The sequence below is a fragment of the Carlito syrichta genome, unplaced genomic scaffold (genome assembly GCF_000164805.1).
Source record: "Carlito syrichta isolate Samal-C Ts95f unplaced genomic scaffold, Tarsius_syrichta-2.0.1 Scaffold119607, whole genome shotgun sequence".
Lineage (NCBI taxonomy): Eukaryota > Metazoa > Chordata > Mammalia > Primates > Tarsiidae > Carlito > Carlito syrichta.
This window is the reverse complement of record NW_007063703.1, coordinates 65548-76516: the sequence shown is the minus strand read 5'-3', so window position 1 is coordinate 76516 and position 10969 is coordinate 65548. Positions and strand designations below refer to the sequence as shown.

At 40.0% G+C, this 10969-nt stretch overlaps 1 protein-coding gene across 1 annotated transcript; it reads right to left on the bottom strand.

Moving 5' to 3' along the window:
• Positions 1-10445: 10445 nt before the first annotated feature.
• CUNH11orf71 (chromosome unknown C11orf71 homolog) lies at positions 10446-10886 on the bottom strand. The gene has a single exon (XM_008047964.1). The coding sequence runs from the start codon at positions 10884-10886 to the stop codon at positions 10494-10496; it is 393 nt and encodes a 130-aa protein (XP_008046155.1). The 3' UTR covers positions 10446-10493.
• Positions 10887-10969: the final 83 nt, after the last annotated feature.

The window sequence follows — 10969 nt, the reverse complement described above, 5'->3', positions numbered from 1 at the left end:
ACAACATTTTATATATATATCCCCACACATGAGTTAGTCTTACAAATATCTTTTAAAACAACTTAAAATTAGTATTGAAACAAAAGGGGGTTCCCTGAATTAAACAACAACAAAAGAACATCATCCTCACATTTCAAACAAGGTTATATATATATATGTACTATACATATGTAAATAATCATGTTAAACTAGAGAAAGACATTTTCTCTGTCAAAAAAGACCTACCTGTTGCTCAATAAATTTATTGAGTACAGAGATCATAACCTACCCCACTACTGTATCAACATGAACGATCTTTGCTTTTATAGGGTTTAAGACAAATGATTCAGCAGAGCCAATGTATGTGTGCATTATTTAATTCATGCAATCACCACTATATATCATTTATAATTATTTTGAAATGACCTACTAGAGAGACAATGCAGTAATTGATTGACTTATGTTAAGTAATTAAAAAATAACTTGAAGTTAATATGATTAGGAAATAAATGCCAGGCGTGGTGGCTCACACCTCTAATCCCAGCATTTTGGGAGGGTGGAGAAGGAGAATTGCTTGAGTCCAGGAGTTTGAGGCCATCCTGGGTAACACAGTGAAACCTAGTCTCTACAATAAATAGAAAAATTAGCCGGGTGTTGGTGTATGCTTGTAGTCCCAGCTACTCAGGAGGCTGAGATGGGAGAATCACTTGAGCCCAGGAGTTCAAGGATGTGATGAGCCAGGATTGTGAAACTGCATCCAGCCTGGGCAACAGAGTGAAATCTCATCTCAAAAACAAACAAAAAAAGCATAAAGAAAGTAAATAAATAAAAAAAAAACAATGGCCTTATTAAAATGTTTTACAGATTATTTAAATTTTAGAAATACTTTATGATAAAAATTTACAATTATGCTATAAATTCAGAAAAATATAATGAGCATATAGTATATATCACACAAATGTCACCACTAAGAAATAACATTTTCGCAAAATTACTTCCAGTATTTTCTATGCACATTTTACTCACATAGGTGAGATCATATAATACATACAAATTCATACCCAGTTTTATCATATATAACATAAATGTCATATTACAAAAAGTTCATTACTAACATTTTAAAAATATGCGCATATGCTAGGATTACAGACATGGCATTTCTTTCTTTCTTTCTTTTTTTTTTTTTTTGAGTTGGAGTCTCACTCTGTCACCCAGACTGGAGTGCACTGGCCCCTCCCGGCCACCGCAGCCTTGACCTGCTGGACTCCGGCGATCCTTCCGCCTCAGCCTTCCAAGTAGCCAGAATTACAGGCATGCGCTACCACGCCCGGCTAATTTTTGATTTATTGTAGAGATGAGGTCTCGCCAAGTTGCCCGGGTGGGTCTCAAATCCGTGGGCTCAGGCAATCCACTCACCTCAGCCTCCCAAAGCGCGGATTACAGGCTGAGCCACTGAGCCCAGCTTGCATTTATTTCTTAATCATATTAACTTTAGGTTATTTTTAACTACTTAACATAAATCAATCAGTTCTTGTATTGTCTTCCTAGTAGGTCATTTCAAAATAAAGGCCACACATTGAATGCCATTTTAAATCAGGGGCTGTAGACTTAAGTGGCTTCAGGGAGCAGGTAGGCAACTAAGTTATACAAAATGGATGACTATGGGGCGGGGGTGGTAAAGAAAAATGCATGTCCCACCAAAAGGCATTCAAATTTAGTTTTATTTTTAAACATGTGCTGACAAAATTGAGTGGAGAAAATAAGCAAGTCTCAGAAGAACACGTTGCAGTATAATACCATTTATATTATTTTCAAACAGGTGAAAACTCAATATTACACTTAGGGATACACAGTCAGTGAAAGTAGTTTTTAAAAAATAAAGCACAGGAATGCAAAACATCACATTTAGGACAATGATTATGTCTGGCAGGAGAAAGTGATGTGAGCAGATTATCAAAGTGAAGTAAACAGAAGGGATTTAAAGTGTGGAGCAATATTTTATTTAAGTCGAGTGGTAACTATAAGGGTATTGGTTGCATTTTACTTATACTGTTTTGTACATATTAAATGTTGCATAATGCATCTTTCTGAGAAAAGAATCTGTTAGCCAAAGAAAACCCCAAGCTGGATTTGGCCACTGGCTGCCCTAGCCTGACAAGTAGTCTGCATAGACACCAAATCAATAAGCTCTTTTGAGGCCAGACTGCCTTACTGAATTTGCAATCCTGCTCCACCACTAAATAGTTCTGTGCCCTTGGGAAGTTACTAAAATTCTCTGCAAACTAAGGCCCAAAGACTAAATCCAGCCCTTCAGCTAAGAATAGTTGTACGTTTCTAAATGGTTGGAAGAACTGCCCACAACCACTCAATGAACTGTGACACATGGCTTCCAAGATTAGCTTTTGCTACAGACTTGATTTTGTTTTTTCAAACCTAAAATTATATGGCAAAACATTACATGACATATTTACACGGTGGAAAGTCACTTCAACAACTAACACTGTTTGAGCCACGAGCAATCTCAAGATGCTTTTTGCTTTATGCACTTATCTGTTAAAAATTAAAACTGTAACCGGAGCAAGCTTAGCCACTCATCACCCAAAGCCAAAGAGATGAGAGATGGTGGAAGAAAAGTGACTATTCCAAAAGCAGGCAGATGGGGAAATGGCCAGGCTCATGCCTCAAAAACACCACTGCAGCTTTTAGAGCTGAGCACAAGGGTTTTAAAAGGGAAACTTGACTGTTCTTTCTATAGACCCGCCAGGCTGCTCTACCTAAGGAGCAGCCTGTGTTTTGTCATATCAATAAACTTGTTTTAGGCTCAAGCCTCTAATCCCAGCACTTTGGGAGGCTGAGGTGAGAGGAATGCCTGAGCCCACGGATTGGAGACCAGCCCGGGCAACTTGGTGAGACCTCATCTCTACAATAAATTAAAAAAAAAAAATTAGGCGGGCGTGGTAGCGCATGCCTGTAGTTTTGGTTACTTGGAAGACTGAGGCGGAAAGATGGCCTGAGCCCAGCAGGTCGATGCCAGCGTGGCTGTGAGCGTGCCACTGCACTCCAGTCTGGGTGATGGAGTGAGACTCCAACTCAAAAAAATAAATAAATAAATAAACAAACATCTTTATTTTCCAGCTGAAACTCCATCAATGTACAGGGGCTGTTCTGCCTATAGAGTAGCCTTCATTCTGTTCCTCTTTTCTTTTAATAAACTTCTTTTCACTTAAAAAAGAAAAGAAAGAAAGAAACTTGATATGGGAAACATGCAGGCGTTGCTCTGGTTGTGTGGCTTATGTTGGGGGATGGTCCTCCTGGAGTCTGGTTGGTATTATCTTAGCTGCAGTTGGGTTATGGATCAACCATCTCATGACTCCCCCCAAATGGGAAGGTCACACAGTCAGGCTGTTTCAAGATTCGCCCCAGGGATTTCTAAGCAAGTTTACCCTCAGACAAGCATGCGTGGTGAAAAAGTTTCCAAGACATGTTTCAAGGTTTGAGATTAAGAGAGAGGAGGAAAAAAAACTTTAAAATACATTTTAAGGCTGAGATACTCAGTTGCAAAACAAGAAGCAATGTTATAACAAGATGTCTTAGAAGAAAAACTATATAAAGTAAAACAAGCAAACAAACAAAAAAAAAGCCACCAAGAAGCAAGATGTTGATATCCACACAAATTTGTAGTAGTTATATTTTTCCAAGCTCAAACTAGAGTTCTAACAGTATCTTTTGGACCTGGATAAGTGCAAAGAAATGTTCATAATTCAGAATCCATTTAACTGTGCAATCAAGGTGTGTCTACCTAAATTTCAATTGGAAGCAATTAATCTGCAATATACTGACATTCTAAAAGGCAAAAATCAAGAGAAGAATTTAATAGAATTGTAAAAGTGCCTTGCAAATGATGAATATGCTCAATTAAAGTCATATGCTTGTGAATTCATGTCAGTATCTATCTGTATGAAAAGACACTTTCAAAGAGAAAATACATAAAAATCTCATTAAAAACCAGCATTTATAGATGGGTATTTGCCATTGATTTTGATAATAAAGAACACTTAACTTTGTATTCCAGTTAGGCAAAATGTTATTCCCCAAAAAAGATTCCATCTTTTCTTTGATAGCATTAGCATTACAAAAATTGTACTCAATTATACGTATACTGTGAATTCTATCAGCACAAATTTTGTGGAAGCTTGTTTCCTCTCTTGTGGCATAAGTCGCTACATAAAAGTTCCAATTTTGCCTCTTGGCCCATAAAGTCTCAAATATTTACTACCTGGCTTTTTACAGAAAAAGTTTGTCAACCCCTGTCATAAAATAATTGTAAGATTAAATGAAACAATCCTTGAGAAAATGGTTAGCAGCAACCTAGTATATAGTAAACACTGATTTTTTTAATTTACACATGAAGTATTTTGGACATATGTTTCCAGGAGTTTTTAAAATTATAAATAGGGAAAAATGTTAATGCATTAAATATTTATGTGCACAAGTACTTACCCATATCTTGGATGAGCATATAACTTTAGGTCGTATTCCTAGAGGCAGGTTGATTTCACATTGAACTAAATCTTCAAGCAAAGATTATCTGACTTACCATGTTACTATTATCTGCCCAGGCAAGTAGAAATTTTAGACCAAAGAGAGTACATTTCCTGCCCTTACCTTCCTGAAATGTTCTATTTTGGAATTTTGATTCCAAGGAGAGATATCCTGTCTGTAAAGGTTATTCATCCATTTAACAGACATTCATTCAATATCTACTCATTGTACACATTATACATTTACTCGTGTTGTCTGCCCCCAGGGAGCCTCAACGTAGGGGAGATGAGACACAGACTGTCTCTGACTCTAGAGATAGCTGTGAAGTCTCATCCAAATACCTGAACAGAGAACGAGGGGAAGAAGCTCAAGAAAAAGAAAAACCATGGTGCTGCTGGATGGAGGATCAATTGTTGATAGGTAGACAAAATATTGGATGTTTTTCACACTTTCCCAGCTCTGTTGAGCCTTCTGTGAGTCAATATAGTCTCTTTTCTGCTTAACCTGGTTAAAATGGGTGTGCTCTTTGCAATGTAAAGAGCCTTGACTAACCTAGATAGATAAAAGTTTAACTGGCAGAAAATGAGGACAAGTAATTTAGTTAAAGGGACTAGAATTGGCATAGGCACAGAGGCAGAGAAGAGCATGCAATTGCCTGAGGGAGTTAAGAAGAAAATGCTGGCAATGTAACTGGTCAGATTATGAAAAGTCTGAAATGTCTGTTTATGGAGTGTGCAATGTATTTAGAGTTGTAGTGCTTCAGTATCTTTCAGGTCTTTGGGAAGCTGAAGGCAATATTTTTCTCCTCTTAGAAAAAAACGCATTTTGAAGTAGGGTTGTCTTCAGATATTCCAGTGAAATGAGTCAAGCAAACCATTACCTTAAAAAATACATCATCAGCAGTTAAGAAATGATTGTTCCTACCTATGTTCATCAAGGGATGTTCCTAATGGTTTCATGAGTAATAATGCCAACCTTGATCCTCAGCCTAGGGAATTTATAGCTGCACGCTTGCCTTCGTTCTCCCACCCACCCACTAAAGACATTGATAGGTAAAGACAGGGTTGAACCTATCAAACTATGAGTGAGAAAACCAACCAACCTGCCTTGTTTGTTCGTTTAAAGACAGTCTTCCTCTGTGGCCCAGGCTGGAGTGCAGTGGTACATCACAGCTCGCAACAGCCTCCAACTCCTGGGTTCAAGGGATCCTCCCACCTCAGAGTCCTGAGTAACTAGGACTAAAGGCATAAGTCACTGCATCCAGCTTCTAACTACTAACATTCTGGAAACTAAAATCTGCCACACTATATAAAAATCCAATTCTAATATCTGAAAAATTGGGTTCAGTGGAGTTTTAAGTAAGCCAGCTCGAATTTTTCTGTAGAAGAGACTCTCCTCAGGAAGACAGTAGTATGCACAGATTGTTCAACTTATGGAAAATACATTTGTGAAACACTAGTTAAACTAAGTTAAAGAGGTTTCTTTTTCTGAATCTTTAACATGCGATTACACATTATCATTCTCCAAGAAAATGCTAAAGCATGTGCCACTTGTCAAATTTATTGACCTTGAGTCTTTTATTAAATGAGTATCTTGTATTTCTAGTGGAGGTTCTGTAGAATATAGTCTGGGAAACACTGACATAGTAGTCATGTAGACATGTGCTTTAGGGATATTAGCCTGAAGGCTATATACATTGAGGATAAAGTAGAGAGTCAGGGGTGAAGAAAACAGGCTGTGTCCAGGTAAATATAGCCCAGGTGATGAGAGTGATTATTGAAAGCCAGCATAAATACATTGTGAATTTGCAACTGAATGGAAATAGGCAATAAGAACAGGACACAGGTGGCATAGAGTCATAGGTATTCAAACATACATTTGATTGGCTAGGAAAATGGACCTACTTTTCAGAAAATTGGGAAGACAAAAGTTTCACTTTAGTGGGATCTGGATAAACTCACCAAGGGAATGAAAAACATAATTGTGCTCAAAAGGCAGTTGAGCCTTCTGGCACTTACTGTTTCCTCCTATTGGCTTTCTTCTCTCTTTTCTTCCAAGTCACCCCTCTTGAAGTTGCACTTATCACCAGATTTAGCTCCTGAGGTCTTTTTTTCCTCTATCCCAAATGGATATGTAAAACACTCACCCTTCTTTTTAAGAGTCTTAAAACTTTAGTGCTGATGAGTAAAGGAAGTAAATAGCCTAAAAGGACTCCATTTCAACACATGCTAGTCAGTTGCTTAGTATGATATAATAAGCAGGGGAAATAATAATAGGAAGTTACAATGGCATTTTAAAAACTTATAGAAGGTTTAATTTTTAGGCTACTCTTAGAACTCATCTATTTTAGAAAGACAATATACCATGTTTAATCACTAATGTTGAAAATTCATTTTGTGCACTAATACATGAATTGTAGATAACATAGTCTGTTCTCGGGAAATGTAGTTGTCCCTGCTTTAGGTAGTAGTTTCACTGAAAGAGGTTTATGTTGGTTCTTGCTTCTACAATAGTCTTTGTGACTCAAGGGTTGCCTTGTAACTAGAATGCTACTGCAGATGTTAAGAACAAGGACAATTTAGATATTCACTGACTTGGACTTAAAATAACAAAGCACTTCTGTGAACAAGGTTCTCCTCTTGCCAAACAAAACACAAACCACACCATTTTCTTTTTCTGGCACATATACTGTTATTCAACCATAGCCCTACTCCTGGTGATTCCATGAGAGAAGAAACAGAAGTGAAGTCACTGGTACTTGGTTCTCCCTTGCTCTTGTGCACTTCCATATATGTATTTTTTTGAGGTGAAGTCTCACTCTGTCACCCAAGTTGGAGTGCAGTGGCACAGTCACAATCAACGCAGCCTCGACCTGCTGGGCTCAGGTGATACCTTCCACCTCAGCTTTCCTAGTAGTTGGAACTACAGGCACACACCACCACACCCAGCTACTTTTTTTTATTTATTTAGAGATTAGGTCTCAACAAGTTGCTCAGGCTAGTCTCGAAACTGTGGGCTCAGGCAATCCTCTCACCTTGGCCTCCCAAAGTGCTAGGATTACAGGCTTGAGCCACCGTGACCGGCACACTTCTGTATTCTTATGCCAGACTTTTCTTCCCTCATTTCACCTCTCATCCTCTTTTCCCTGATAAACTAAAGAATATTTAATGCTGAATCATTTTGTTGGTTTTAATTATGAGCCAACTGCTCTGCCTGGGGCAGCCCCAATTTATGCCTGTCACTTCAGCATAATTGATAGCAACCTCTTCCATTCTCGTGTCCTGGTTTGCTGACAGGGTTACCCAATGTATATCTAATTTAAAAAAAATTCAATGGTTTTAGTGGGTACAAATGAGTTTTGGCGACATTTGATGCATTATATAGTGGTGAAGAAGTCTAGGCTTTAAGTGTACTCTCCACCCTCACCTATGTACAATGTACCCATTAGGTGATTTTTCATCCGTATCATCCTCTCCCCATGTCAATGTCCATTATGGTATCTTTTATGTCTTTGCAGTTCCTTAGCTTAGCTCCCACTTACAAGCGAAAATATGCAGTATCTTTCTGTTCCTGCATTTACTTCACTTAAGATGGTCTCCAATTGCATCCAAGGTGCTGCAAAATACATTGTCATCCTTTTCATGGCTGAATAGTATCCCAGGTTGTGTGTATGTGTATGTGTGTTATGTACACCACATTTTCATTTTCCACTGATCAGCTTATGGACATTCAGGTTGAGTTTTCTTTTTCATTCCCCTAATTCCACATTTCCAGTTATAATCACATTTATCTGTATAGAACGGTAGATTGAGGAAAAAGCTAAAAAAAGTCATCGAGTCCTATTTCACACTATTGAGAATTCCTCTAAGTCCTTCACAGGATTCAGCCTCTATCTGAGCTTTCTGGCAGCTAATTCATTATTTTTTGAGGTGGCATTTTTCACTAGTAGGCATCTCCAAGTTTTAAGAAAATCCTCATCTTCATCCTAAATTTTATTATTCTATCTCAAGCATGGGTTTTTGTAATGATCAGGTTAAGCCATCCATTGTATATTATGAACTAACTTCTTTTTAGGTATCTGAATTGTTATATAATATTCTTGGAACAATTGAGAAAATAATCACTCAAATATTTCTATATTCACATGAGGAAACAAAATTAAAAGGCTGCAAGGCTCTATCATTTACTAGCTGTGTGACTGGAAAGTTTGCTTCATCTCTTTCAGGTTGTTTCTCAGCAACAAAACTTAAGTACAGTACTTCTCTTACAGGTTGCTATGAGAATCATCAAGTAATATATAAAGCTCCATAAGAGAACTTATCTATTGTGTTCACTGTTTTATTCTAAGTGCTTAATGCAAGCAGTAGCAGGCACAGAATAAGTCCTCGAAACATGATGAATAAAAGTCCTAGCACACTGACTTGCAAATGGCACTCAGTAAAAGCACTCAACAAAAAATAGCAGCAGAATAATCAGCCAGGTAAGAGAACTAGGATAGTGTAGTACTATGAAAAGCCACTGCAACTACTACTTATTTTTATTACTGTACCTAATGAACAGCTCAGAGTGGTGTTTATTCACTTATTAGCCTCCCCATCCAGAACACACTCCTTGATTGCAGGACTATGTAAAGTTCATCCAGTGCTTACCAGAGATCTGTAAACATTGTTGAACAGTTGAATGAGTTAAGACAAGAAATTTCAAGGAAGATGCCATACAGTCAGTAAACAGTTTTCTGACAAGAGACTGTATGACTAATGTTTCTACTAGCGTATTGTGGGACATCAGTTTCAGATTAAGGAGCTGGGATTGAGGGCAAATAGTACAATTACAAATATAGAGTGAAAAATAGTTTGGAGTCTTTGGCAAACAAAGGAATGTAAATTGATTTAAGAATGTTAGTGAAAGAAAGGTTAAGGTTTAGGCATTGTTTTTCTTGTTTTCAGTGTGATTGAGATTGGAGCTTGTAGATACACTCTGAAAAAAAAAAGTAGCAGGGTGTGGTGGCTCACATCTGAAATCTCAGTATTTTGGGAGGCTGAGGCAGAGAACTGCTTAAATTCAGGAGTTCAAGATCAGTCAGGTCAACACAGAGAGACCTCGTTTTCATAAAAAAAAAAGTTTAAAAAGAGATTAAAACGTGAATGGGGGAATGGAAGAGGGTAAGTTCTAAAGAAAAGACTTAAGGATAAGCCAGTTAATTAAAAAATGAGCACTTTAGTCAGGCGTGGTAGCTTATGCCTGTAATCCCAGAACTTTGGGAGGCGGAGGCGAAAGGAATGCCTGAGCTCAGGGGTTCAATACCAGCCCACGCAACATGGTGAGACCTCGTCTCTACAATTAAGAAAAAATATATATATATTAGCCAGGTATGGTGGCACATGTCTGCGGTTCCTGCTACTTGGAAAGCTGAGGTGGAGGGATGGCCTGAGTCCAGCAGGTCCAGGGTGTGGTGGCTGTGAGCATGCCACTCCAGCCTGGGCAACAGAGTGAGACTCTTACTCAAAAAAAGAAAGAAAGAAACGCTCATTTCTTTTTCACCAACGTGGTAAAGGGAAGCGTCCAAGGTAAAGAGGTAGGGAATTACTAGTCTCAAAGTAGGGGAACTGGCAGGGGAGGGGTTGAGGAACTCGGAGAGGTGTGGACCCCTGACGGGGAAGATGCGAAATCAGAGAACCGCTGCCCTCTGGGGACGAGGACCCCACCAGCCCAGCTTTGTGGCGACCTAGGGAAAATCCCTTCTGCCTCCTCCTTCCTGATCTAATCCCCCTGGCTGCATACGACCCCCTGAACTAATCAGCAGCCGAACTTCCCTTCGTGCTAGACTGCCCCCACACAACTCCCCAGGAGCCGACTACACGAAAACACAGCCCTCTGAAAGTAAGACGACGACGAGACGGCTATTACTCCAAGAAAGGGTTTCAGAGAGCCTGTTGACAAGGAAATGGAGGGCCGGCGGGAAGGCGTGCGTGTTAGAACAAAATCTGGGCGGCGATGACGCTTCCCAAGGCAAGCAGGCGCTGCTGCAGCACGCTTCTCAGGAGGTCGGCTTTCCGCTCGGGGATCCGGTAGGGTGTGAATCTGGCCTGGCGGCTCTGGGTCCGGGCATCCGGCTCCCTCCCCTTCATAAAGCAGGCTGGGCTCCGACCGCTACCACTCGCCCGACGGATCTCGGAGCGAAGGCTCAGCCGCACCGCCGGCCAAGGTCCTGCATGAAGAGTCCCCTCGGGCCTGGCGACGAGGCAGCTGTCTCCGGAGACCATCGCCAACGCCAAGGCCGACGCGTTGAGGGCGTCGCGGGAAGATCGGCTGGCCACCCGATTCCCCCGATCGCCGGCGGAGAGTGACGCGCCGTTCGAGGCCATCTTCAAACACCGCCCGCAGTATCTGCGTTAGGTCCCTGGACGACGTGGGCCCCGGGCGGCTCCACGGGTCAGTCTAGCCGGTC

Excerpts from the sequence above, each read along its gene's own strand:
- CUNH11orf71 (XM_008047964.1), bottom strand. The coding sequence starts at position 10,886 with ATGGCCTCGAACGGCGCGTCACTCTCCGCCGGCGATCGGGGGAATCGG.